The sequence below is a fragment of the Microcaecilia unicolor genome, unplaced genomic scaffold (genome assembly GCF_901765095.1).
Source record: "Microcaecilia unicolor unplaced genomic scaffold, aMicUni1.1, whole genome shotgun sequence".
NCBI lineage: Eukaryota > Metazoa > Chordata > Amphibia > Gymnophiona > Siphonopidae > Microcaecilia > Microcaecilia unicolor.
Window position 1 is genome coordinate 42,316 of NW_021963281.1, and position 27,894 is coordinate 70,209.

At 43.7% G+C, this 27,894-nt stretch overlaps 1 protein-coding gene across 1 annotated transcript in view; it reads left to right on the forward strand.

The window, feature by feature from the left end:
- The window catches only part of LOC115459142 (sialic acid synthase-like), a gene marked incomplete at its 5' end in the record, with an annotated part of 54,700 nt that extends 26,806 nt beyond the window's left edge, over nucleotides 1–27,894 (forward strand). Inside the window, 3 exons of the mRNA XM_030189016.1 lie at nucleotides 4,755–4,909; nucleotides 18,400–18,666; nucleotides 27,426–27,894. Of these exons, the coding sequence (XP_030044876.1) occupies nucleotides 4,755–4,909; nucleotides 18,400–18,666; nucleotides 27,426–27,638 (635 nt within the window). The remainder of the gene's footprint in view (nucleotides 1–4,754; nucleotides 4,910–18,399; nucleotides 18,667–27,425) is intronic.

Genomic DNA, 27,894 nt, shown 5'->3' on the forward strand with positions numbered 1-27,894 from the left:
CAACGTCTGGAGTATTGTGTTCAGTTTTGGAGGCCGTACCTTGCGAAGGATGTTAAAAAAATGGAAGCGGTGCAAAGAAAAGCTACGAGAATGGTATGGGATTTGCGTTCCAAGACGTATGAAGAGAAACTTGCTGACCTGAACATGTATACCCTGGAGGAAAGGAGGAACAGGGGTGATATGATACAGACATTCAAATATTTGAAAGGTATTAATCCGCAAACAAATCTTTTCCGGAGATGGGAAGGCGCTTTCCTAGCCGCAGCAGCACACTGAGCAGAAGGTTTCAGTGTATTATCGACGACGATACCCAGATCCCTTTCTTGGTCCGTAACTCCTAATGTGGAACCTTGCATGACGTAGCTATAATTCGGGTTCTTTTTTCCCACATGGCATCACCTTGCACTTGCTCACATTAAACGTCATCTGCCATTTAGCCGCCCAGTCTCCCAGTCTCGTAAGGTCCTTCTGTAATTTTTCACAATCCTGTCGTGAGTTAACGACTTTAAATAACTTTGTGTCATCAGCAAATTTAATTATCTCGCTAGTTACTCCCATCTCTAAATCATTTATAAATATATTAAAAAGCAGCGGTCCTAGCACAGACCCCTGAGGAACCCCACTAACTACCCTTCTCCATTGTGAATACTGCCCATTTAACCCCACTCCTATTCTTCAACCAGTTTTTAATCCACAATAGGACATTTCCTCCTATCCCATGATCCTCCAATTTCCTCTGTAGCCTTTTATGAGGTACCTTGTCAAACGCCTTTTGAAAATCCAGATACACGATATCAACCGGCTCCCCTTTGTCCACATGTTTGTTTACTCCTTCAAAGAATTGAAGTAAATTGGTCAGGCAAGATTTCCCCACACAAAAGCCATGCTGACTTGGTCTCAGTAATCCATGTCCTTGGATGTGCCCTGTAATTTTTTTTTTTTTAATGCATTTAAAATTTTACAAGTCATATACAAACTTGAACCAGCAATACGAAACTTAAAATTGTAATTAGAATTATATTTTTGTAAGAAAAACATTTTTCCCCCCTCTTTAGACCACTATAGGGAAGGCCACATGAAAGAAAATACATGGAGAAATGCTAAGGAAAACTTTAAGAATAATATAGCTTAGCACCCATCTATCCAAACTAAATATACCCGAATAATTGGTTCTAGCCAGCAGCCAATTTCTTCATTTTTATAAATTCACTAAGATGTTCAGGCTGAAAAAAAATGTATTTTATCCCCAAAAATTTAATCACACATTTACAAGGATAGTTGAGATAAAATGATGCTCCCAGAGCCAAAGTTTCAGCCCTAAGAGTTAGAAAAGCTCTCCTTCTTTCCTGGGTTCATCTAGTTACGTCTGGGAACATTCATATCTTTTTACCCAGGAAGAGTATCTGAGTTTCTAAAGTATAGGCGTTTAATTGCCTCCAGATCTTGCTCAAATACAAACGTCACCATCAAAGTCAACCTTTCAGATTCTTCAGATATAGAGGCCTCTAAGAAATCAGTCAAATTCAGAGTATCTTTATTTACTCTTGGTAAGTCAGGAACCTCCGGAAGTTGTTGTAAATCTTTCTTTGGTAGAATATAGTAGATTTTACTTATTGGCGGAAACGTTTCTGGGGAATAATGTAAGATCTCCATTAAATATTTCTTAAATGCGTCCAGAGGACTGACTCCCATAGATTTTGGAAAGTTCAAAAAACGTAGGTGTAATTTTGTTTTTGATAATAGCCTCTACCATTTTCCCCGGCACCAACGTCAGACTCACCGGTCTATAATTTCCCGGATCTCCCCTGGAACCTTTTTTAGTACGTGCCAGGGATGGTGTTGGAGTGCAACTAGAGCAATTGCTCTTGGTCCCCTGGCCAGAGAAAGCCACAAGCATGATGGAAGCTGAAGGCAGTGCAGTCTGGTGACGGGCTTTGGGGTTCCCTCCCAAATTTATGGCCTTGGCTCCAGCCATGTCTAACACCAGCTCTGGCAAGATGTACATTCCAAATGTGACATATTCTAATCACAAAATTGAAAAAAAAAATATTTTTTCTACCTTTTGATGTCTGGCTATTTTATTTTTCAAATCAGCTTGGTTGTAGTCTCTGGTTTCTGCTTTCTTCCCTATGGCCTCAAGCCCCCCCCCCCCCCCCCCCCCCCCCATGCAGGTGAAGCCACTGTCTCCCAGCCTGTCCCTCTCCCACCCTGCAGGTACAGCCACTCACTCCATTTTCCTCCCTCACTATCGCTTCGCTGCTTCTAGCTTAAATTAAGGGCACCAGCTGACAGTGATTCACAGATGAAGACTTGCTCCAGAGCCTTCCCTCCGCCACGATCCGCTCTCTTCAGCGCAACTTCCTGTTTCCGAGAGGGCAGATCGTGGTGGAGGGAAGGCTCCGGAGTGCTCAGCGAATCACTGCTGGCCGCACCCTTAATTTAAATGAGACGCTTTACGGCAGGGGTGAGGGAGGGGAAAGAAGATTCATCTGAGCCATAGAGGGAAGGCTCCGGAGTGGTTCTCTGAAACGTTGCCGTCGGCGCCCTTAAACTAGATGCTTTGCGGTGGGGGTGAGGGAGGGAAAAGAAGGCTTAGCCACAACTGAAGTTGCGATTGCGATCGTGATCCACTATTTTTGGGTGGGCCTTGGGTGGGCCTTGGGTGGGCCTGGGCCCACCTGTGGCTACGTCCCTGCTGTGATTGGTCATGGAACCTGTCTGGCTCCTAAAAGGGCCATTCTGATTGGGAAGCAAGGAATGAGGCTCTTTGTTTCCAAATCAGGATCTCCCTTTTAGGCTCCAGACAGGCTCCGGTGACCAATCAGAGCTGAGCTGTGATCGGTAGCTTGCCCCAACCATGTGTGGCAGGAAAACAGCAGTCCTCCGTCAGTGAGAAAGATTTTGTACTCAGCTGGCAGAGAGAAAGAGGTAAAGGTAAGCACAATTAATTCCGACCCTGTAAGAATGGCAAATTTATAAAATCACGAAACCAAGGGGAGGCTTCTGGGTTAGCAACAGGCACCATGTGGGAATCGCTGTAGCTGCCAGGGACCCATTCAAACAGAAGGAGAATTGTGGGTGGAGTGGTGGAGGGAAGGAGAAATGATGCAGGAGGAATGAGGGGCATAAGTGTTGGACATGAGTTAGAGAGTGAGGAAGGGGTGAAATCTTGTATATGCGGGTCAAGGGGAGGGTGAGATGCTGCATGGAGAGGGGAGAGGGGAGAGGGGCCAGAGAGGGAGAAATGTTGGACATAGGGGTGGAGGGAAGGGAGAGAGAGTGTATGGGGGGGGGGGAGAGAGAGAAATACTTGGCATGATGTGTAGTTGTGGTGGGGGGGGGGGCAGTGAAGACCTATATGGTGGGGGGAGGTGCTGCAAAAAATTTCTCAGACACTAAGGGTGTCTTGAACTGAAAAAGTTTGTGAACCACTGCCCTAACCTGTTCAGACTTCCTTCATAAGGAAGCTGTTCCATCTCCTTTTTTTTATTTTGATTGCCCTTCTCTGTACATTTTGAGAGAGGGTGACTAGCACTACACAAGGTACTAGAGCCAGTGTCAGGGTGGTGGGCACCTTAGGCAAATCTTCAGCTTTACATCCCCTTCAATTAATTTTCAGGCTCCTAGCTTGCAATTCCCCTCCCTCCACCCCCCCCCCCCCCCCCGATAATTAAATTCAATAATCATGATCATTACACAAAAATCCTTAAAAAATGCAGGTTAAATATGTCCTAATGACTCTTTAAATTTGTGTGTCTGTCAGGTTCTATTATTTTTATTTGACTACAGTTGCTCTTTGTTGCAACCCTAGGTGACCACATCTTACCTTAGGGTTGGGGCAGCCTTGCAAAGTACTCAAGGTGAAATCACCTCACGGATCAATATTGAGGCTTTATAATATTCTCTGTTTTATTCTTCATTTCTTTCCAAACAATTCCTAAAATTATATTTGATTTTTCACTACTTCTACACACTGAGCTGAGGATTTCAGTATGTTTCCCACAAGATTCCAAAATCTGTTTCCTGGGTAGTTACTGCTGATGAGCTGTCTCTCATCCTCCCAACCTGTCTCTAGTCTTTCATCTCCTTGCCTTTCCACAGCCCTCTCTTTGTTAACCCCACTGTCCAGAGTAGTGTCCATTTTTCAATGCCCCCATTCTGTCTCATCTCTTTCTCTTCTTGTTCCCTATGAGACTTTCTCTCTTATGTCCCCCCTCAATTCCTAGTGGCTTTACTTATAATGCCATTGTCCCCAACTCTTCCAGACGTTCTCCCATCTAGCCAGGCCCCTTTCAACCCCCAGCCACTGCTGCCAGCCATCCCAAGCTCCCTAACCTGTAATTTAAGGAGGCAGGCTTTCTAGCCACCCCCTCCACAAACCCCTCAGATTGTTGCTGCTGCTGAAACTTATCTTCTTTCACTGGTACAATATGAGTGGCACATGGCAGATGTCCCAGGTTATGTTGATGAGAAAAGAACTCTTGCTTTGGAGACAGCAGTCAGAGTTTGGGACAGTAAATTCCTTGCACTGCAAGAAAATTTCTAATTGCTCTCCTAACACCCAGGATTTGTTGAACATTGATATAATGACTGCAAAGATTGAAAAGACATTTTCTCTTAAAAGTTATGCCCAAACGATGTTAGAGAAAAATTGTATTTGGCTTTATTGATCAGAGAAATAAAATATGTTTATACAAAATGTGAAGCTTGACATTAAAAAATCTTCTTTCTATTGTCTTGCATGCTTTTCTTAGGGCGCCCAATGGTGATTTCCAGTGGTATGCAGTCAAAAGACACAATGTGTCGGGTTTACCAGATGGTTAAAGATGTTAATCCAAACTTCTGTATTCTACAGTGCACCAGTGCCTATCCTCTTCAACCAGAGGAAGTCAACCTCGCTGTGATAAAGGTCAGTGTGTCAGGAATACTTTGGGATCAAGCAATAAATAATTTTGTATTTCCCATTCTTGTCTTTCCCTTTTCCAACATCCTCCACTTTAATTTTAAAATAAATATCAACAAATAAGTTAGGTAATACCTTTTCTTTCAATTGACATAATCCATTTTTATTTTTTATTTTTGTTACATTTGTACCCCGCGCTTTCCCACTCATGGCAGGCTCAATGTGGCTTACATGGGGCAATGGAGGGTTAAGTGACTTGCCCAGAGTCACAAGGAGCTGCCTGTGCCTGAAGTGGGAATCGAACTCAGTTCCTCAGTTCCACCACTCTAACCACTAGGCCACTCCTTCATTTTATATTAGCTTTCAAGAGATATTTATTTTTATTTTATTTATTTGTTGCATTTGTATCCCACATTTTCCCACCTATTTGCAGGCTCAGTGTGGCTTACATATTACCGTTAGCGGCATTAGCTGATTCTGGTCTGAACAAACACATGATATGATTGAATACAAAGTGATAATCCTGCTTATTTTCGAATGAGGCCGGCCATCTTCCGACATAAATTGGGAGATGGCCAGCCATCTCCTAAACCCGGCCAAATCAGTATAATCAAAAGCTGATTTTGGCCGGGTTCAACTGCTTTCTGTCGCAGAGTCGGCCAAACTTCAAGGGGGCGTTTCGGCAGTGTACTGAAGGTGGGACAGGGCGTGGTTACGAGATGGCCGGCTTCACCCGATAATGGAAAAAAGAAAGCTGGCCCTGATGAACATTTGGCCGACTTTACTTGGTCCCTTTTTATTCACGACCAAACCTCAAAATGTTGCCCCAACTAACCATATGACCACCGGAGGAAATCGGGGATCACCTCCCCTTACTCCCCCAGTGGTCACCAACCCCCTCCCACCCAAAAAAAAACAACAACATTTTTTTGCCAGCCTCTATACCAGCCTCAAATGTCATACCCAGCTCCCTGACAGCAGTATGCAGGTCCCTGGAGCAGTTTTTAGTGGGTGCAGTGCACTTCAGCCAGGCGGACCCAGGCCCCCCCTACCTGTGGTGGTAAATATGAGCCCTCCAACCCCCCCCCCCAACCCACTGTACCCACATGTAGGTGCCCCCTTCATCCCTAAGGGCTATGGTAGTGGTGTACAGTTGTGGGAGTGGGTTTGGGGGGGATTTGGGGGGCTCAGCACACAAGATAAGGGAGCTATGCATCTGGGAGCAATTTTTGAAGTCCACTGCAGTGCCCCCTAGGGAGCTATGCATCTGGGAGCAATTTTTGAAGTCCACTGCAGTGCCCCCTAGGGTGCCTGGTTGGTGTCCTGGCATGTCAAGGGGACCAGTGCACTACAAATGCTGGCATTTGGCCGACTGTATTATCGAAACGAAAGATGGCTGGCCATCTTGTTTCGATAATACAGTCAGGACACCGCTTTCTGGGGCCGGCCTTGAAGATAGCCGCCCATATAGATGGCCGGCCCTGTTCGATTATGTCCCTCACACGCGGTGTAATGAGGTACAAGTAGTGTTCATTGCGGTCTTTGGTTACATTATGTCGCAAGTGACCAGGTTTTTTTATGTTGGGTTGTTGGGGTATGCTCTTCTGAACAGTTCCGTCTTTAGTGCTTTCCGGAAGTTTAGATGGTCGAGCGTAGTTTTTACTACTTTTGGCAATGCATTCCATAGTTGTGCACTTAGGTAGGAAAAGCTGGATGCATAGGTGGATTTGTACTTGAGTCCTTTGTTGCTTGGGTAGTGGAAGTTTAGGTATGATCATGTTGATTTTGTAGTGTTTCTGGTAGGCAGGTCAATGAGGTCTGTCATGTATCCTGGTGCCTCACCGTAAAGTATTTTATGAACGGTCGTGCAGATTTTGAAAATGATACATTCTTTGATTGGTAGCCAATGCAGTTTTTCTCAGAGTGGTTTGGTACTGTCAAAATGCGGTTTTTCAAATATTAGCTTGGCTGCTGTGTTTTGGGCGGTCTGAAGTTTCTTTATGATTTGGTCTTTGCATCCCGCATAGATTCCATTACGGTAGTCTGCATGGCTTAGTACCATTGACTGTATCAGGTTACGGAATATTTCCCTCAGAAAGAATGGTTTCAGGCATTTGAGTTTCTACATTGAAGAGAACATTTTCTTTATGGTGGATTTCGCTTGGGTCTCTAGTGATAGGTTACGGTCGATTATTACTCTGAGAATTTTCAGGCTGTCTGAGATAGGGAGGGTGTATCCTGGGATGTTAATGTTTGTGGGTTTGTATGTATTGTGTTGGGATGATATGATGAGACCGTGTGTTTTTTTCTGTATTGAGTTTGAGTTGGAATGCATTTGCCCATGAATTCATGATGTTTAAGCTGAGCTTGATTTCGTTGGTGATTTCTGCTAGGTCATGTTTGTAGGGGATGTATAATGTAACATCATCAGCATAGATAAATGGGTTAAGGCCTTGGGTAGATAAGGTCTTGGCTAGTGGAATAGGATCAGTGATAGTGGTGATCCTTGTGGTACTCCGCATTCTGGTTTCCACGGACGATATGTTTGTTTTTTATTTCACTTGATATGCTCTTGTGGTTAGAAAACCCTTGATCCAATTGAGAGTATTCCCACTGATTCCGAAATAGTCTAGGATTCTTAGCACTATGTTATGGTTAACCATGTTGGACGCACTTGACATGTCAAATTGGAGGAGGAGAATGCTCTTGCCTACTGCTACTTCCTGCTTGAACCTAGTTAGGAAAGTGAGTAGTACTGTTTCAGTGCTGTGTAGGGGTCGGAACCATGATTGTGACTCGTGTAATATATCAAATTTGTTTATGTAGTCATTGAGTTGTTTGGTCACCAGTCCTTCCATTAGTTTGACTATTAATGGGATAGATGCTACTGGGCGGTAGTTGGTAATGTCGTTTGTCTTGGTCTCTTTTGGTATTGGGGTGAGCAGGATGTTGCCTTTTTCTTCAGGGTATTTACCTTGTTGGAGCATGAAGTTTAAGTGGGAAGTGAGATCTGTTATGAAACAGTGAGGGGCGGATTGTAGTAGGTAGCTGGGGCAGGTGTCCAGTTGACAATGGCTGTTGGAGTATTTTTTGATCGCCTGAGTAACTGTGTTGGTGCTGAGGAAGGCAAAGTTTGACCATATTCGGTCAGCAGGGTATTCGCCAGGGGTTGGGTCTAGACCATTTATGAAGTTTTCTATGTCTGTGTTGTTCTGAGGTAGAGTTTTGCTTAGGTTTACAATTTTTTCATTGAAATATTTAGCAAGGTTTTCAGCAGATGGGATGGCGATATTGGTTGAGGTGACTGGCGTGGTGTCTAGTAGTTTGTTCACGAGGTTATATATTTTCTTCGTGTTTTTGTAGTCCAGCCCAATTTTAGTTTTATAGTACGATCTTTTGGTCTGTCTTATTGTGTATTTGTATTTTCTTTGTAATTGTTTCCATGCGTTGAATGTGTGTTCATCTTTTATTTTTTTCCATGTGTGTTCCAGTTTCCTGGATTGTGTTTTTAGTTTTTTCAGTTCTTCGTTGAACCATGGTATTGAGTTGTGTCTGCATGAGGTTCTTGTTTGTAATGGTGCTATTTCGTCTAGTATGTGTCTGCATCTTTTGTCCCATTCTGAGAGGTAAGATATGGGTTCCGTTTGTGCTGTCCAGTCGCCTTTGTAAATCTGTTGCCAGAAGGTAGTCGGGTCTATCTGAACTCTCGTGGTGTGAGTTGTATGTTCTCGTGTGTGGAGAGGGCTCCTTTTTCGCCATTTTAGGGATAAATTTAGTTTGTAATGGTCGGTCCATGGTGTTTCTGCCCATCCAGTTTGTGTTAGGGTTAAGTTTTGATCAGTGGATAGTTTGTATGAGATGAGGTCTAGTGTATGACCCTTCGCGTGGGTTGTTTGCATGTGAGGCCATGTAAAATCATATAACTGAAGGAAGTCCTTGCATTCTCGTGCATTGGTTGAGCTTGGGTCTTCAAGGTGAAGGTTAATATCTCCTAGTACTAGTGTATTGGAGTTGGATACACATATATTTGAAACGAAGTCCATAAAGTTTGTCTGGCTTTCGTTTCAGTTACATGGTGGTCTGTAGAATAGGACGCAATTTAGGTGGTCGATCAGGGTTTTATGGTGAATTCTGATTGAGGCTATTTCGAGGTGGGTAGTTATAGATTCTGCGGTGGTTTCAATCGTGAGGTGAGATCGGTATATAAGCGCTATGCCCCCTCCTCTTTTTTCTTTTCTGGTCCAGTGGGTGATTTTATAGCCTGGGGGACATAGGTTTAAGATGATAGGGTCTTTCTGATCATGGATCCAGGTTTCAGTGATGAAAAGTAGATCAAGTTTCTCTGAGGTGATCCAGTCTGTTATTATTGTTTTGTTTACTACGGATCTGGCATTGACATATCCTATTTGAATTTTATGGTATGGGTCTTCTACTTTCGGCTTTATATGTACTTTTGTTAATTGTCATTTTTTGGTTTGTGTGGTTTTATTTTGACCTTTCTTTTCTTGTTGTTGAGGTTGTAAGTTTATTGGTTATTTTCCTTTATTTTGGTCACTATCGATTTGATATGATGTGGTATGTCTAGTCATTTTTCGGTTGTTAGATAGTTTGGGTATGTTGCTGAATTCTGTGAGTGGGGTGGTCATTGTTAGGTGGATCACGGAAAAGAAGTAGTTTGCTAGGATCGGTTTGGCGTTGTCCATTACGGTATCAGTCCAATAGTTTTGATAGAGGACTGATGTTGTATTCAGCATTGAAGATTATTCTCCCGGACCCTCGTATTTACATAGCAATTTTACCTGTTTGAAGGTTGCGAGGTTCCCGTCGTGCGACGATAATGTTATGTCACAGGGCGTGTTTTAGTGGGATCTAGCGTTCTCTCTTGTCCGTTGTGAGCAAGGGAATGGAAGTCCGTTGTAGGCAGGGAAGTGGAAGATATGCTCACTTCAATCTGAAATCTTTGAATATATGTGAATTATTATTATTATTATTATTTATTGCATTTGTATCCCACATTTTCCCACCTATTTGTGGGCTCAGTGTGGCTTACAATACATTGTGAATGATGAAAATACAATTTGTTACAGTACGATTATGGGTTACATTGTGAAGAGTTATGGGAAGACAAAGTCAAAGTCAAAACATCATTTGGGGAATAGAGCAATGGAATGTAACAATGGGGAAATGATAGGGCGATAAACAATAGCAAGAGAACATTAGGGTATAACAATTTTATCTGTGGGTAGAGTTTTAAGTGTGGTGAAAATACGGGGGAAGAGAATTCAGAAGAGAGTGTATTGATGCATTTCTATTAGTGTGTATGGACTTCATGTGTTTAACACTAGTTAAATTTAAAAAGTTTTGGAATAAGGCCAGTTTACAACCCTCAGTACTTAAGTAGTCACATGCTCATTTCTTAATTCTTCTACTCTCCCCACCCAACATTGATACTCATAAGTAAATACAAATGTTTTTCAAATGGTGCAGCGAGTCTCAAAGTCCAAGGATGACTCTTTGACTTTAATAAACTTATTTATTAAATTTTGGTATCAATTTTGCTTTGATGCAGAAATGGCAAATTGCAGCTATAATTTTCATTGGATAACATTATTTTTGCCCTGGAGCAAAACTGACACAAATATTTAGTATTTGAAGTACCTTTGGAGTGCAAAGTTTGCAAATGTTACCCAGCTGAGACAGAATGTCTCATCTTTGTGAAGTCTAGGTGTAGGATGCATCAGATGAACAAGAGAAACCAATATGTATGTCAGGGACACAGGGATATTCAAAACATCAATACTAAAACTTAAAGGCCTTATACCAAACATAATAACTGTGTTGCTTGCTGAAAACCTCCATGGCTATAAACCAACTAGTGTATTTCATTATTGTAGTATAATATTGTAAAAGAATAATTTTGAAGTTAAAAATGGGATAAATGTTGTATTTTGCATTTTCGCTATCCTTGCTAATATGACAAAAATCCTGCTGGTCATTTAGGGGTCCTTTTATTAAGCCATGGTAAAAAGTGGCCTGCGGTAGTGTAGGCGCATGTATTGGGCACATGCTGGGCCAGTTTTTATTGCATCTACAAAAAATGGGGTTTTTTAATGGGACGGGAAAAGGGCCTGCGATAAAAATGAAACCAGTGCATGCCCAAAATCGGCTTGAGTGCTTAACGCCACCCATTGATGTAGTGGTAAAGACTCTAGCGCTACACGCGTGGTGAGTGGTTGGCACACACCAAGTGCCAATTACCACCAGAACCGGCATGCGTAGGAGGAAATAAATAAATAATTCATCCAGGCATTATGAGCACAAGCCAAATCTGAAATTACCACCAGGAGGGCGCGCTGGCCTGGCGGTAGTCTGATTTTGGCATGCGTTGCATGCATGTAGAGCCTACCGCGGCTTAGTAAAAGGACCCCTTAGGGCCCTGTTTACTAAGATGCATTAACATTTTAAGCACGCCTACAATTAGCGCGTGCACTAACTGTGTAGGCACCCATAGGGATATTGTAGGTGCATGCATAGTTAATGTACGTACATGGTTACCGCGCATTAAAAACGCTAACGCGCCTATAACATGACTTAGTAAACAGGGCCCTTAGTCAGAATGAACAGTTGTGAACTGCATGTTCTCTTATCTGTAATGCTATGAAAAAATATAGCACAGAGCAAGAGATACAAGGTCACACACACAAGCTAAATATTCCTCCATGTATAAGTTAAATACTTAGGGTCCCTTCTACTAAACAGCGCTAAAAAGTGGCCAGTGCTATTCCCTGTGAGGGTCTTTCCCATGTGCTGAGCCCACTTTTAGAGTGGCGGTAAAATGGTCCCATTTTCCATTATTCCTATCAATGGCCACACGCTAGTTTCCCCATTAGTGTGGGGCCATTAGCATGTGAGCACTTACTACACCTATTTTCTTGGTGGTAAGGGCTCATACGCTATCCACACACTAATCGGGTAGCACGCAGCAATAGAGCTGCACAAATTGATTTGTACAGAGCATGCTTACTCTTCACTCCCACACATATCCCCAGAGCTAAAATATATATTCTATTTTTTAGTGTGTGGGTAGCGTGCGCTGATCTCAAAACTACTTCGGGACGCCTGAATGCGCCCCACAGTATTATTTTTCAACCTGCAGTAAGCGTGCATTAGTGCTTACCCAAGCTTAGTAAAAGGACCCCTTATTTCATTGGCTAGATATGCAGTGTCAGATTTGGTGAAAAGAGATATCATAGTAACATGGTAACATAGTAGATGACGGCAGAGAAAGACCTGTACGGTCTAGCCAGTCTGCCCAACAAGATAAACTCATATGTGCTACTTTATGTGTCTACCCGACCTTGATTTGTATCTGCCATTTTCAGGGCACAGACTGTGGAAGTCTGCCCAGCACTAGCCCCGCCTCCCACCACCGGCTCTGCCACACAACTCTGATGGAACAACACAGAAATATTAATTTGTAAATAAATCACACCTCATTTATTTATTTATTTATTCAAAATGTACTATATCGCTCAAACTAACAGGTAGAGCTAAGCAGTTTACAATCTAAAAACATAGAGGGGAAAAGAATTCCACTAATCATAGAAAAGAGAAAAGGACGAGGGAGAAAAACACTTCACATGTAAGGTAGTGCACTGAATCCCACCTGACCCGACTCAAGGCTCAAAAGCTTGCAAAAAAAACCATGCTTTCAATTTAGATTTAAAGGCTTAAAAAAAGTTCACTATGACTGTTTAAAGGAAGCAAGTTCCAGATCCCCCGGGCAGTGAAAAAGAAAGCACTGTGTCTTGTGGATTCGAAGTGCGCAACTCATGGCCCAGTTAGGACCATCCTCTGATCAATGGACCTAAGAGCATGGGCTGGGGAATAAGGAATAGTTAAAGATGCAAGATATGGAGGAACTTGCATCCTAAGAGCCAGAAATCCTAACATTAGATTTTAAATTTGCTTAAACCTTATTATTTCTATACAAGATCTCACAAAATGAGGAGAAAGCACACAGTTGAACACAATGCACAACATGCCTCTCTTTTACTTTTTCAGTCCTTATCTGCCTTCATGTTTCTATTTCTACAAAATAGTTGAGAAGTAAAGTAGTGGGATTTGTCAGAATGCAGTCATGCATCAAGCTGCATCTGTTCGACATGAAGTAACTTTATAAAATTGCCTCAGTAAAGCTGCTAGAATCATGTCTTAAATGAAGCCATGGACATTTATACATGCTTATGTGCAGGAGTCAATGTTCACATACAAACCCCCAAATTCTATGTATTGAGCCTTAATTTCTGTGCAGAAATCAAAGCATATTCTACAACAATGCGCGTAACTTAATTGGTTAACTAGCTAATCAGCACTGTTAATTGGATGTTAAGCAATTGTCAGCACTAATTGGCATTAATTAAGATTTACATGCACAACTCACTAAGAGCTTCTTTTGCAAAGCCGAGTGGCAAATGAGAGGAAGCCTATAGGAATTGAATGGGCTTTCTCTCATTTGCTGCACTGAGAATCAGTAGCACAGCTTTGTAAAAGAAGCCCTAAGTGTATTCTGTAACATTATGCGTGTAAATTCTAAGTCACATAGTTGAAAAGGGAGCATGGTTATGGGCACGGAATGGACTGGTCATGGGTGTTTCAAAATTCTATTTGCATTATTATAGTCTATACCTATTGCCCCCCAGATTCTATATAGTGTGCCTAGAGATCCACATCGGAATCTAGGTGGATTCTATAACAGCGTAACTTAATTGGCTTAACAAGCTAATTAGCATTGATAACAGCACTTAAGCAATAATGAGCACTAATTGGCAACAATTAGAATTTATGCACATAACTCAGTAGGCATATTCTGTAATGCATTGTGCCTAAAGTCTAATGTGCACAGACAAAAGGGGTGTGGTTATGTGTGGGGAAATATGCATTTCATGGGTGTTCTGAAATTTACGTGTGTAGTTATAGAATATGGCCCTCTGCGCCTAAATCTACACACCAGGATTTATGTAAGCAGAGATGTCATGCGTAAATTTAGGCTCTGATGTAAACAAAGAAGAAAACTAATCTTCACACACTCAAAATCACACAAGACGCAACAAAGATGACACAAATAACAGGTCTCTTGGCAATGCTTGATTAGTCCAGATTTATCGTGTAACTTAAAAGACTCGGCACGGCTGTGTTTCGGACAATTGGCTGCCTCAGGAGTCTTTTCAGTCTCTCAAAGGCTTCATGATAAAAAGGACAGTGTACCAATCGATATAAAACCAGCATAAAAACTGGTGTGAATGAAACTGCTGTGCGAGAACACTCTCAAGAGACCTATTATTTGTGTCATTTTCGCTGTGTCTTGTGTAAATTTAGGCACTGCCATTTGTACCAATGAAAACGTGGTGCAAATGGCCACTCCTATATTTACATGCGGAGCACCCATAATCTATAAATATATGTGTAAATCAAAACTATGCCCCCAGTCAGTCCCCAAATCCCATGATCCTCCTATTTCTGTGCCCTCTTTTTTTTTTGGGGGGGGGGGGGGCTGTGCATAAATTTTGGGTACAGATCCTGTACTTAAATTTACACGCAATAGTCCCAACTAAATCTTAGTGCCAATAATTGGTTGATAGCCAATTATTGGCACTAATTGGCTTGTGATTCTATTAAATTGTGCACGTAAATCTGCCTAAATTTGCAAATGCAATTTTTGGTGACTTTTATAGAATCAGGGGGATGGTGCAGCAAGATGGAAGGAATGGAATCTGGAGTTGGCAGTGGATGAGAAGGGTACAGATATGAGAGACATCTGAAGAATGGAGTTCCCAGGGAGGGATGTAGGGAGAGATTATTGAGGAGCTGCAGAATGAATCCACTTGTAAGCCAGTAAGAGAAACTTGAACTGTATATGGAAATGGAGAGGAAGTCAATGGAGTAACTTGAAAAGAGGGGTTAAATGAGTATAGGGACATTGGTGGTACATACATTGTATAATGACAAGAACATGTGCAGTTTTACCTGAGTTATGTAAAATAGTCATGTTCTTTCATTGCATATACTTTCTGGCTTCTACAGCAATGTTGCTCTCCTATAAACAGATGTTTTCTGAGGACAACAGGATTGATTAGAAATGGTGCCGGAACAGAACAGCTCTCCTACAGCTCAGAACCTAGAGATCTTGTCTACTGGCAGCCCTTTCTGTGGATAGCAGTCTCCTCAGCTCCTTCGTTAATTTCAAAGCTCAAGAATTAAGGCACTTCTCAGGGAGATTATATGCTTGAACACAGGGCCGCCCCAAACCAAGGCAAGATGCGCCTGAGGCGGAGCTAACATGCCGCACCCCTGGCGTTTTACCTCGTCACAGTGACGATCCCCATATGCTGCCCTGCCATCACTGGCACCCACCTCTTCCCTTTACTGCGCCTGCCTGAGCAAAACAGGAAGTTACTTCAGGTGGCCGCAGTATTTTGCTAGACCCCTGATGCAGGCACTTGGTCATTGAAACATAGCCCATGTTGGGTCCTTTCAATAAAGCATTCTCTTTGTCCTGTTTCTAGAGGTCCACTTGTGCTTTCTGTTTCCTGATGTACTTGGAACCCTCTCTTTTGTACTCACTCATCAACTAGAGAGGCCAGCAAAAACAGCTAACTCAACACTAACCTGACTCGTCCAAGCCCACCAGTTCGCGCTCCCCCCTCTGGCCCTCTCCCCAGATAACCCAAGCAACAAACCAGAAGGGAGTGCACTGAATGGCACAAAAGGCCCCAGAAACTCCCCAAAGCCCTACAGAGCAGCTGACAGTCTCTGAGACCACTGCTGCCAAAAGCATACTAGTGATACTGACCTCCAGCTCAGCACAATCCTTCCAAATACTGCACAAAGCATAGATGCACAACAGTGAAAAACAGCTGATAAAAGAAAAGAAACTCGAGGTGCAACTTCTCCCCCTCTCACAGGTAAACACAAATACAGCTCAGCCATACAACCTCTGAAATTAACTTAACAAAACCCAAGGATTCCCACAGATAAAGAAGACAAATTCTCAATTCTTCTCACTAACTTGCACGCAAATTTCTTCACATAGATTTTCTCACATGCACTAGCAGCCCTTTTCACTCACTCTCACACAACTGCCCACAGCCTGCCAAAACACACAAACAACCAATCTGTTTCTTTACACAGTCCCACAAATCACACCTAATGCTACCTTTAACCTAAGTTATCTCCAAGTCACACCTTCCCCTCCTCTCCCCTCACCCCTCCTACTATCCTTCTCTATGCTCAGTATCAGGTACAGCTGATGTTATGTGTCCCAGGCTTGGGGCTGGAACCATTTTTTTAATTACAGAAGAACAATATAATATAAACCTGTGTAATAATGTACATACTTTAAAAAGCGTAAAAGAAGGGAGGAGAAATGTAAAAAACAACAACACTTCTCAACATGCATCTTTAAGTAAAAAAACAAACAAACAAACAAAACTTCATCTGTATTATCTGCGTAAGTAATTTGAAAGAAAAATCTACATCCACCAGGATGCCAATATCGGGCCTTACATGTGATAGCAATTACCTGACCAGAGATGTTAACTTAAGTTAGAATTTCCTACTGTAACATTATAACAAACGAACAATATCATAATATTAATGTAAGATCAAACCAATGGCAGTAGGAGGTCTTCAGATTATTCTCAGCAATGACAGTACTCACATCAGAAGTACTTGACAGGTACATCATAATTTTGCCAGTGTACATGTGGTAAAGAGATTCAAATGTTCTCCACAGAAAGGATAGTAATACATATCAAAAACAGAGCTGAGAGAGCAGAGCCCTGAGAGATTCCCTTATGAATACATCCTTTGACACTCTGGACCATAAAATATTCATAGATTGGGTGAACTTGAAATTGGTCAATCTGTTATTAGTTGGCTCTGTTTTACAAAGCCACACTACTGTTTTTAGCTTGCAGTAAAAATCAGCTGGCGGAAAACATTTAGATGCCCATAGGAATATAATGGTTATCTCAAAGTTTACCGCCAGTTGATTTTTACCACAAGCTAAAAAACACTAGCATGGCCTTGTAAAAGACCCCCTAAGGGACGGTTGTAACATTTTGGAGGAGTTGATAATGTGAAAGCCATTGCAAACTGGGTGCCCCAGGAAACCACTATTCTGGAAACATGTGGTCTCCTATAGGCTCTAGATGGACGTTATTTTAATTTTTATTTCTCCCCTATATGTTTAGCTAACCAGTGATGGTTCTTGCTGATTGTTTGAGTGATGTGTCCAAATGGATGTGGCCTTTTCACAAAGAAATATGTTACCTAGCAGTTATTTTAGACTCCATATTAAATATGAAACATCAGATTCATAGATGTTTAGAATTTGTTTTTTAAATTTGGTATGTTAATGAAGGCTGTAACCTATTATTGTGATACCTAATTTTTGTTCCATGCTACAATCATTATGTTTGACAGCCAAGGATTATTGCAATGCTACTTACTATGACTTACTTGTGTCTGTATACTTACTAGATATTTATTATGAATTATGCCACAACCTGTATGCTGACTGGATATGCTCGATTTGACCATATCATGACATCTCATTATGCCTATAAGTTGCCTATAAATGCCTGAATTAATTCTAAATCCCTAAGGCACAATATGGCATGATGACAGTTTATATGCAATCAATAATTCACTCTCATACCTTATGATTGTCACAGCAGGGTCAATTTCTTTTTCCACCATTGAAAGTAATGTGTAAAGCTTTTACAGGAGCATGTGTGCTTCAGGTCACTGGTCCACAGTTGTGAAAAAACTCCCAGTGTCACTTCAGTTAGAATAGGACTTACTTTTGAAAAGATATAAAGCAGGTTCTGTTTAAGCAATGTTCTAACGGTATAAAGCAGCGGACTTCATTAATTTTTTTAGCTGGGGCCACTTTGGATTTTAATGAGCTGAAGGAGAGCCACCAAATATGTGGGGTCACAACACTGCTGACCAGTGTGTGTCAATGACATCCATCCCCACCAGCTCACCTACAAACTTCAATGAGTGGTATCCTCAAGATTGTGAGCATTTCCAAATGCATTCTCTTTTGTCTATTGAGAAATGCCTTGTCCTTCAAGAATGCGGTTCTTCCCTCCACCCACTTTCCCCTTTTTGTCCTAGGCCTGTGTAGAGAGGCAGAGTGGCAAAAAAACAAAACAAAACCAAAAAAACTCAGAAAGACAATGGGGCCATCCCAGAGGTCTCCAGGGGCTGCCATTGGCCCCTGGGCCTTGCATTGAAGAACACTTGTACAAATGATTTAATTCACATGTTTTGTGTACCTAAAGAATGAGTAATCCAACATACTGACAGTATACTTAAAAACACTAACAAATTGATCACTATCATCAAATATTATACTATTCCTACACTAGAATTTTTGACAGGTCATAAATGATGTTAAAGAAATAAAATTTACATATTTTTTGAAGGCATATCAATCTGAATTTCCTGATATTCCCATTGGATACTCTGGGCATGAAACTGGTATTGCCATAACAATAGCTGCTGTAGCCATGGGTGCAAAGGTCGTGGAGCGTCATGTGACCTTGGACAAAACCTGGAAAGGAAGTGATCATGCAGCTTCTCTGGAGCCAAATGAATTAGCTGAATTAGTGAAATCCATCCGCACTGTGGAGAAGGCGATTGGGTCTCCAATCAAACAGCTACTGCCCTGTGAAATTTCCTGTAAAGAGAAGGTATTTATCCTTGTATATTCATAATCAGCAGGTCAGACAAATTCTCCAGAAAGCAGCTCTGAATTTAGTAATCATTGAGATCAATATTCAAAGGGGTCTAGCAGACTTCAAAAGAATATAGCTGGCCAGAGTAAAGCCTTTGAAAATTGACCAAGATAACTGACTAAAGGGCCCTTTTTTCTAGGTCGTGTTAGGCACTAGTGTGTGTTTAATGCAGCAAAAGTGGTCTAAAGAAGGATGTGCTAAAGCTGACTACCACTGGCTGAATATTCACCTGATAAATTTTAAGCTCCTAAATTAAGATACATTTTAAGCTGAAAACTTAAGGGCCCTTTTACTAAGCCACTTAGGCGCCTACACACACCCAACACATGCAAATTCGGAGTTACCACCCGGCTACTGTGTGGCCCGTGTGGTAATTTTATTTTGACACGTGTCCGCGACATGATCCAGAAAATATATTTTATTTTCTGGTGCATGTCAAAAATCAGGTGGTACGTGGGTGATTAGCGCATGGTTAATGTGAGAGACTTACCGCTAAGTCAATGGCTGGCGGTAAGGTCTGAGACCCAAAATGGATGTGCACCAATTTTTATTTTGCCACATCCATTTTCAGCAAAATTTTAAAAAGGCACTTTTTACAGGCACGCTGGAAAATGGATCTGCGCATGCCCAAAACCTGTGCATACACTACTGCAGGCCATTTTTCAGCGCACCTTAGTAAAAGAACCCTTTGGGCTCCCAAGTTTGGCTGAAAATAGCGCACACATTTAGGAACACAAATTTAGGAGTTCCCTTTATTTTGAATATTGAGCCGCAAGTTAAAAAGAGAAAAGCCACTAAGGGGGTCTTATACTAAGCTGCGGTACTGCTTTTGGCTTGCAGTAGAAATCAGCTGGCAGTAAACGCCTAGACACCCATAGGAATATAATGGGCATCTCTGTGTTTACCACCAGCTGATTTCTACCACAAGCAAAAAAACAAAACAAAACACTACTGCGGCTTAGTAAAAGACCCCCTTAATGAATGATAAAACAAGTGGGGAAAGTACTTAGAGCATGACTCATGGAATTCTTTCCAACTCTTGTGTGTGCATATATTTTGTACCCGTGTTTTGTCTGTGTGTTATGTATATCTTTGTTTTGTATATTTACCTGTGTGTTTCTATTTTGTTTGTTTGCATGTGTTTCTGTACATGCTTGCTTTTGTGTGCATGAATATTTACACGTGTGTGTGTATGTGTGTATATTTATATCTGTGTTGCTTCTTTATGTATTTGTGATCGAGAAAGGAGATGAAAGGTTTGAAAAGTTCAGTTCAGTAATTATTGTTACTGTGAATCAGTTTTTGAATGCTGCAACTGTTGTCACTGCTTTTCCCATGGCTTCATTTCTCTTTTATTTTCCACATGAAAAACTTAATTTCTACAGCATGTTAATTTGCCCCGGTTTATCACTTTCCTTTCTGTGACCGGAGCAGCCTTCTAGTGCTCTGCTTCTGTGGCTGGATCCTACCCCTAATCTCCACAGCTAGTCATCCTGAAAATAGACTCTTGCACACAACTAGAAGAGGACTGGAGAAATTTAGAAGGACAAATATATTAACCATCCTTCTAGCTTCTGTAATCAAAAGCAAGTATCAGTAGAATCCTAAAAAAAATTCCAGACATACTAAATAGCCTGAGCACATTACATACTGTCTGCATTCTGGGAGTCTTTTACTAAGCTGCTTAGCATTTTTAGCTTGCAGTAGAAACCAGCTGGCAGTAAACGCCTAGACATAGGAATATAATGGGCATCTCAGTGTTTACTGCCAGATTTCTTCCATGAGCTAAAAAGGCTACCTACGGCTTAGTAAAAGACCCCCTCTATAAAGCATGAGCATGCCAAAGTTACAATAGCATCTTGTCCTAATGACTTTACCAGCTGGTTTTTCAGGCTGTACAAACTTAGCAAGGCACATTTGGATTGCTGGGCAGTAAGAAAAGAGCTAGTATATAGCAGGTAAGAGAATAGCAGAGAGTTCTATTTAAGACGAAAATAGAAAGGACTGTTTGTTTGGAACTCACGTGTCATTAAACATTTTCAAAGAACATTATGAGAAGAATAGTATCAAGAAGGAAGCATGTAAGGGGAAAACCCAAGTCACATCTGACCACCCTGGACACTGAAATAGATATATCTTACAGTCTGTTATTGCCTCAGAGATCACAACAAATTAGTACTGCACCAAAGCCAAAATTATTATCAATTCATAAGAGCATTTGAGATTAAGGTGTTCTTGAGTTTCAAGTCTCTGAGGTGCAGATGATCAGAAGCCCCGTGCTGTTCCAAACAGCATTTTAAAATTAGCGTGGAACAGCACGGGGCATTAATAGCCCTATGATCAGAGCTAATAGAATGCATTTAGACACACTATTAATTCTAATCATAGGAGTACTTCTGTGAGAGGATTGTGCCTCGGCATGCTTCCAAGGCACAGTCCTTCTAAAGAAGTTGTTTGACAGTCCAGGCTGTCAAAAAAACAAAAAACCTGGACCTGTCAAACAGCAGAAGAGGTTTGACAGATCCGGGATTTTCTCCCAGACCTGTCAAACATAAGCCCCCATCCCCAACACTAACAAGAACCCTGGTGGTCCATTGGGATCGCTATCCCTCCATACCTGCTCCTGCGCAACCTCCCCCCCCCCCCCCGCGGTGGACTAGCACTCCCTCCCTTCTCTGCGGGTGCCTCCTCAAAATGGCGGCACCCTGTCCAGTGCATTCTGGGATGTGCTCGGCAAGGCTTAACCCTTTAATGGAAGCATCTCCATTTTGAGGAGGCGCCTGCAGAGGAGGGAGGGAGTGCTAATCCCTCCCTCCTCCAACCTCGAGGTAGGCCACCAAAGGAGGGGGAGGGGTGCGAGAGGGGGTGTGGAGGGCTAGAGGTCCCACTGGACCACCAGGTTCTTGTTAGTGTTGGGGGTGGGGGCTAGCGGTCCCACTGGACCCAGGGCCAGTCTTAAGGCGAGGCAACCGAGGCGGCTGCATAGGGCCTCGCGCTCAGGGGGGCCTCGCGCGGCGTGCCTGAAATTGCCCTGCCCCAACCGCCCGAGCTGCAGTCCTCCCTCCCTCCCTCCAAACAGTGCGCGACGGTGGCGTGGTGGGGGCGGATGTCAGCGGGTGGGGGGGTGCTGCGCTCCCACTGCTCCCACCCTGTCCTGCTGTACTGTACTGTTCAAACAAGTTTCCCTTCCGTACCGTGGACTCTTAGAACCAAATTATTTAAAACCAGAGTCAAACACTCAACGTCTAACGTTACTACTGTAACCAAGCAACTACCACCTAGTCATTCCCTTTTCAGACGTTTCCTTGCTAAGTTTAATTGGCGCAGATGTCGTCAATCACAAACTCGCAGCCAATGAGTTGTGGTATCGGGTGAACATCGGAGGCAGGGGCGGGCTGAGTTTGTGTTTGCGGTATGCTGCTGGCCTCTCGAGAGAGCATGGGATTAGAGTTGGGTCTCTTCTTCCGCACTGTGGTACGTGTTGGCGGCTTGCCGTAGGGGAGCAGGGCGGGGTCGGGTAGTACTGTCCTTAAACGGCAGGTATTTCTGGACAGTGTATAGAGAACAGCATACACAACAGTGTGGTTCTCATCAGTGGGTATTAGAAGTTATAGCTAGGCTGTTGTCTGCTCTCTGTACCACCCCTACTTCGTTTTTATTAAGAAGTTGGGCTCGAAATCTCGCAGTATACTGGATTAAAAATAGCCGAAAGTCTTTCTACAGAAATCTAAACCCAAACATGTATCTGGTATAGAAGCCAGTTCTGTTGGTGCAGTGGGTATTGAGCGAGTGCCTTCATTGTGTGTAGGGACGGGAGAAGTAATTTGTATTCTGTTTGGTATCTCCAGTCGTTTTGAAATGTTGGCATCTAAGATACTTGCCATGTTGAGCATGTGATGCAAGTATCCTATCCCCTTTAACAAGCACATAATTGTCAGCCTGATTACCCTGAGATTCCTTGATTATGCTTTTCCTGTATGTTTTCAACTAGTAAAATATTCATTGATATTAAATGTATTAAGTTTTAGGAGAAAGATGATGGATTTGCAGTGCAAAGTTTGATTTTGAAATGCTCTCCAAAATCTAGCTACTTGATTGAAAAGGGTTGCAAGCTTCGTGCATCGTGTTCCAGTGGTCTCAAATTACATTTCATTTTACAATAGGTGAATTGATGTTCTAGTGCTCACTGTAGTGTTTTAAGATGTTTTCCTTTTCTTTGTGTGATTCGTAGAAATGACTGCTTATGGTATGGTAGAATTGTTCTATAGGTCCTGAGTGTTTTGTATTCTCGGCATACCTAGTACTGGATTTTGGAGGGGGGTGTTAAAAAATGACCAGGAGGGAGGGGGGCCTTGGAGCTGGGAGGGAGGGAGGCCTTGGAGCTGGGGGCCCTAAGGGGGAAGCCCTGGAGCTGGGGGCCTTGGAGCTCGGAGGGCGGGGTGGCCGGCCCTGGAGCTAGGGTGGGGGTGGAGCTAGGGTGGGGGCGGAGTTAGGATGGGGGCAGGGCTAGGGCGGGGCCCCATCAAATTGGTCTGCATAGGGCCTCGCACTTGCTAAGACCGGCCCTGAATGGACCACCAGGTCTTTTTAGTATTTGGGGGGTGGGGCCTTGTGTTTGGAAAGGGTGGCGGGCTTACGTTTGACAGGTCTGGGAGCTGGCATAGGGTTTGCAGTGGAAGCAGTGTCCTTGTTTGACATACTACCCATTGATCATAAGGGAGGAATGCGAGAGAACCTCACTTGCATGCAATTAGCGGTCAGAGCTGGCAAACACATTATTTCATGCGCTCGCTGGCTCTGATCCTGAGGCGCAGGCAAACGTGGTCACTAGTCCAGCGTTAATGGCCTCTAGTGCCCATATTTACTTTTGATTATCTGGGCCTGAATGCCTACAATGATCTTTGACCACAGTTACAGTGTAATTGACCAGAAAGACCTTTGTCTTCTGAGAACCTGTTGCTTAGAAACAAATTTGCCTTTTGCAGACAAGGATAGATATATTTTTGAAGTGCCCAGGTGTGTCTCCTCTTACCTTTCTCTCTGTCATTCTGTTACATGTCTTGGGGGGTCTTTTACTAAGTTGCGCTAATGAATGTAGTGCTTGCTAATGATTAGCACACACTAAATGCTGCACAGCTCATTGTATACCAATGAGATTTTTAGCATTTAACACACACTAATTCATTAGCGTGCACTAAATCCATTAACATACCTTAGTAAAAGAACCCCAAGACAAGTAACAGAATGACAGAGAGAAAGGTAAGAGGAGACACACCTAGGCACTTCAAATATATAGCATAAAGACCCCCTTCATTTCTTCACCATTTTGTTGGTACCCAGTGAAAACTTTAGGATTAATATTCATAAGGAGCTGCCATTTAAAATTTAGTACCATCCTTGGCATTTACGTTGATACATATATTCAATAGTATTATTCGTTCAAATAGTGCTGATAAAAATATGTGCAAGCAGTGGCCATGCCTATATCACAGCTAAATGAATACATTTCTGCACTGGTTTGTATCCTCCCATAAATAGGCCTTAAATGGGAAAAAATGTGAGTTAAACTGTCCTATATAATCTGTACATATTTTAAAAGTAAGTCATGTGTTTGTCACCAACCAGTGAATGCATAACTTGTTGTGAATATTATATGTATTGATGCTTTATTATTTCCCTTGTTTGTTGTAATTCAGGCAGCAGCATTTCCTGAACTGTGCCTATCCAGCTTATTTTCGAAAGAGAAGGGTGGCCATCTTTCGACACAAATCGGGAGATGGCCGCCCTTCTCTCAGAGGCGCCCAAATCGGCATAATCGAAAACCGATTTTGAGCGCCGTCAACAGGGCCGGTCTTAGCAAGTGCAGGGCCCTATGCAGACCAATATGATGGGGCCCCACCCTAGCCCCGCCCCCACCCTAACCCCGCCCCACCCTAGCTCCACCCCCACCTAGCTCCAGGGCCGGCCACCCCTCCCTCCAAGCTCCAAGGCCCCCAGCTCCAGGGCTTGTCGATCCTGCACAGTCAATGCCAACTGAAAGCCATGTCTGTTTCACAAACACAGATACACCCTAATCCATAGTCTGACATCTCCCCTCTCTCTCATGCCCCCTCCCCCCACAGGTCCAGCGTCTCTCCTTCTCAGCCCCCCTCATATGTCCAGTACCTTCCATCTTCTTCCCTCAGCCCCCAAAGACCTCTCCCTCTTCTTCCCTCATCCACCTCCAACATCTCTCCCTCTTTCTCTTCCTCTCAGTCCACCCTATGTGTCCAGTACCTTCCATCTTCTTCCCTCAGCCCCCAAAGACCTCTCCCTCTTCTTCTCTCATCCCTCCTCCATGAGTCTAGCACTTTCCCTCTTCTCCCCTCAGCCCCCTAGACCTCTTGCTCTTCTCCCCTCAGCCAACCCCTGATGAGTCCAGAAATGTCTTCTTCTCCCCCCAGCCACCCCTCCCCTCAGAGCTCTTGCTCTTCTCCCCCCAGCTACCCCTCCTATGATTACAGCATTTTCCCCTCTTCTCCCCCACCCTCCCTCAGACCCCCAGACCTTTTGCTCTTCTCCCCTCAGCCCCCTCCCTCCCATGTGTGCAGCACTTCTCCTTCATCCTCCCCCAACCTGGTCCAACAAACCTCATTTCTTTGCCAGCAGCAGCAGTCAGCACAAGCTGTCCAAGACGGCCAAGAACATTTCCTGTGCCGCGCCCCACCCACCCTTGTGAATAAAGATGTTGCATCAGAGGTTCAGGGTGCGGCAGAGGAAAAGCTCTGAGTGTACAGTGGTAGGCTGCACCTCGCATCTGCCCTCCCTGCTAGTAAAAATCTCCTCGACGTTGTTGGACCTTCCCACACTGAGTCCCGCCCACCCTTGCAGTAATAGGAAGTTACCTCAGAGGTGGGCGGGACTCAATGTGGGAAGGCCCAATGACGTCGAAGAGATTTTTAGACAGCAGGGCAGACGCGAGGCGCTGCCTGTCACTCCGGCACTTCCAAATTGTTTTTTTAAAGGCAGGACAGGGTGGGAGCAGCGGGAACAGACTCGGAGAACGAGCACCCCCACCACGCCGCCATCGCGCACCGTTGGGAGGGAGGGAGGGAGGACTGGAGCTCGGGCGGAGTGGGGCGACCTGAGGTCCGCCGCGCGGGTCCCCCTGAGCGCGAGGCCCTATGCGGCCGCCTCAGTCGCCTCGCCTTAAGACTGGCCCTGGCCGTCAACTGCTTCCCGTTGCGGGGCTGGCCAAAGTTCAGGGTGTGTCGGCAGCGTACCAAAGGCGGGATGTGGGCTTGGTTAAGAGATGGCCGGCTTCGGCTGATAATGGAAAAAAGAAGGGCATCCCTGACAAGCATTTGGCCGACTTTACTTGGTCCAATTTTTTTCACGACCAAGCCTCGAAAAGGTGCCCCAATTGACCAGATGACCACCAGAGGGAATGGGGGATGACCTCCCATTACTCCCCCAGTGGTCACCAACCCCCTCCCACCCAAAAAATTAAAAAACATTTTTTGCCAGCCTCTATGCCAGCCTGAAATGTCATACCCAGATCCATGACAGCAGTACGCAGGTCCCTGGAGCAGTTTTTAGTGGGTGCAGTGCACTTCAGGCAGGCGGACCCAGGCCCATCCTCCTCCTACTTGTTACACTTGTGGTGATAAATGTGAGCCCTCCAAAATCCCCCCAAAACCCACTGTACCCGCATGTAGGTGCCCCCCTTCATCCCTAAGGGCTATGGTAGTGGTGTACAGTTGTGGGGAGTGGGTTTTGGGGGGGGATTTGGGGGGCTTAGCACACAAGGTAAGGGAGCTATGTACCTGGGAGCAATTTATGAAGTCCACTGCAGTGCCCCCTAGGGTACCCGGTTGGTGTCCTGGCATGTGAGGGGGACCAGTGCATTACGAATGCTGGCTCCTCCCATGACCAAATGCCTTGAATTTGGTCGTTTTTGAGATGGGCGTCCTCAGTTTCCATTATTGGCGAAAACCGAGGGTGCCCATCTCTAAGGTTGGCCTAAATGTTGGGATTTGGGCAGTCCTGGACTGTATTATTGACACGAAAGATGGGCGCTCATCTTGGTCAATAATACGGTTGGCTCCACCCCTTCCCGGGGCCGTCCCTGGAGATGGGCGCCCTTAGAGATGGGTGCCCCCGTTTGATTGTGCCCACTCCAAGTGAACGCTGACACTGACTATGCAGTTCTTCGGCTGTGCCCTCAAGTTATGAATTTATGGCTGATATTCAGTGCGTATCCACATAGCTGACAGAGTGGTTAGGACTGCCTTTTGTGTGGTCCTCTACACCCAGTTAGCTATGTGGGCACAGTCACTGAATACAACTGGTGCCCACATAACTCCTGGCTCCTTTCCAACTCCACCCCTGAACTAGATCCAGCAGTGAGCACCACAGCAGTCACACTGGATTTTCAGCAGTACTATATGGTTAAGTGCTACTGAAGATCCAGGGATGGCTTGCTCACTGCGATTTAAACAGCAAAAGCCTGTCTCCTGCCTGATTTAATTTTTCTGAATATCAATCCCTAAATATTCTTTCATTTACATGTGCAGGCATGCAAACCATTCTGTGCTTATGCTAAAGTATTTTCAGATCCCTTTAATGTTCACATTAAGGCCTTCCTGCTTAGCTCACTCTCCTGGATATGTACATATGGATCTTGATGCTAAAGTGTATTTCATAGGCCAAATCTGTTGTTTTGTTTTTTACAGCTAGGCAAGTCAGTGGTTGCAAAAGTGAAGATCCCGGCAGGCACTGTGCTAACTCTCGATATGTTGGCAGTGAAAGTGGCAGAACCAAAAGGATTCCCTCCTGAAGAAATCTTTGACCTACAGGTCAAGAGGACCACAAAGGATATTGGAGAGGATGAAACAGTAACAGAGGATGTAGTTGAACACTCCAGAGTCAAAATAAATTGTCTATAAAACTCAAGAATGAAGGGGTAATGAGCAAAAATTAGAACTGGGAAAGAAAAGTCATGCAATAAGAATTTAGATTATAGGTTCTGGGCAGAACTGGCTTGTTTTGAATCTATGAGGCCCATTTACTAAAAAGCATTAAGCCCATGATGTGCAGTTAGTGTATGAGAACAGGCTACCACAGAAACATATTAAAGTGTTTTGCAGTATTTTGCCTATTTGCATAGTGATTAAAAAAAAATATTTTTCAGAGGGGGTATGT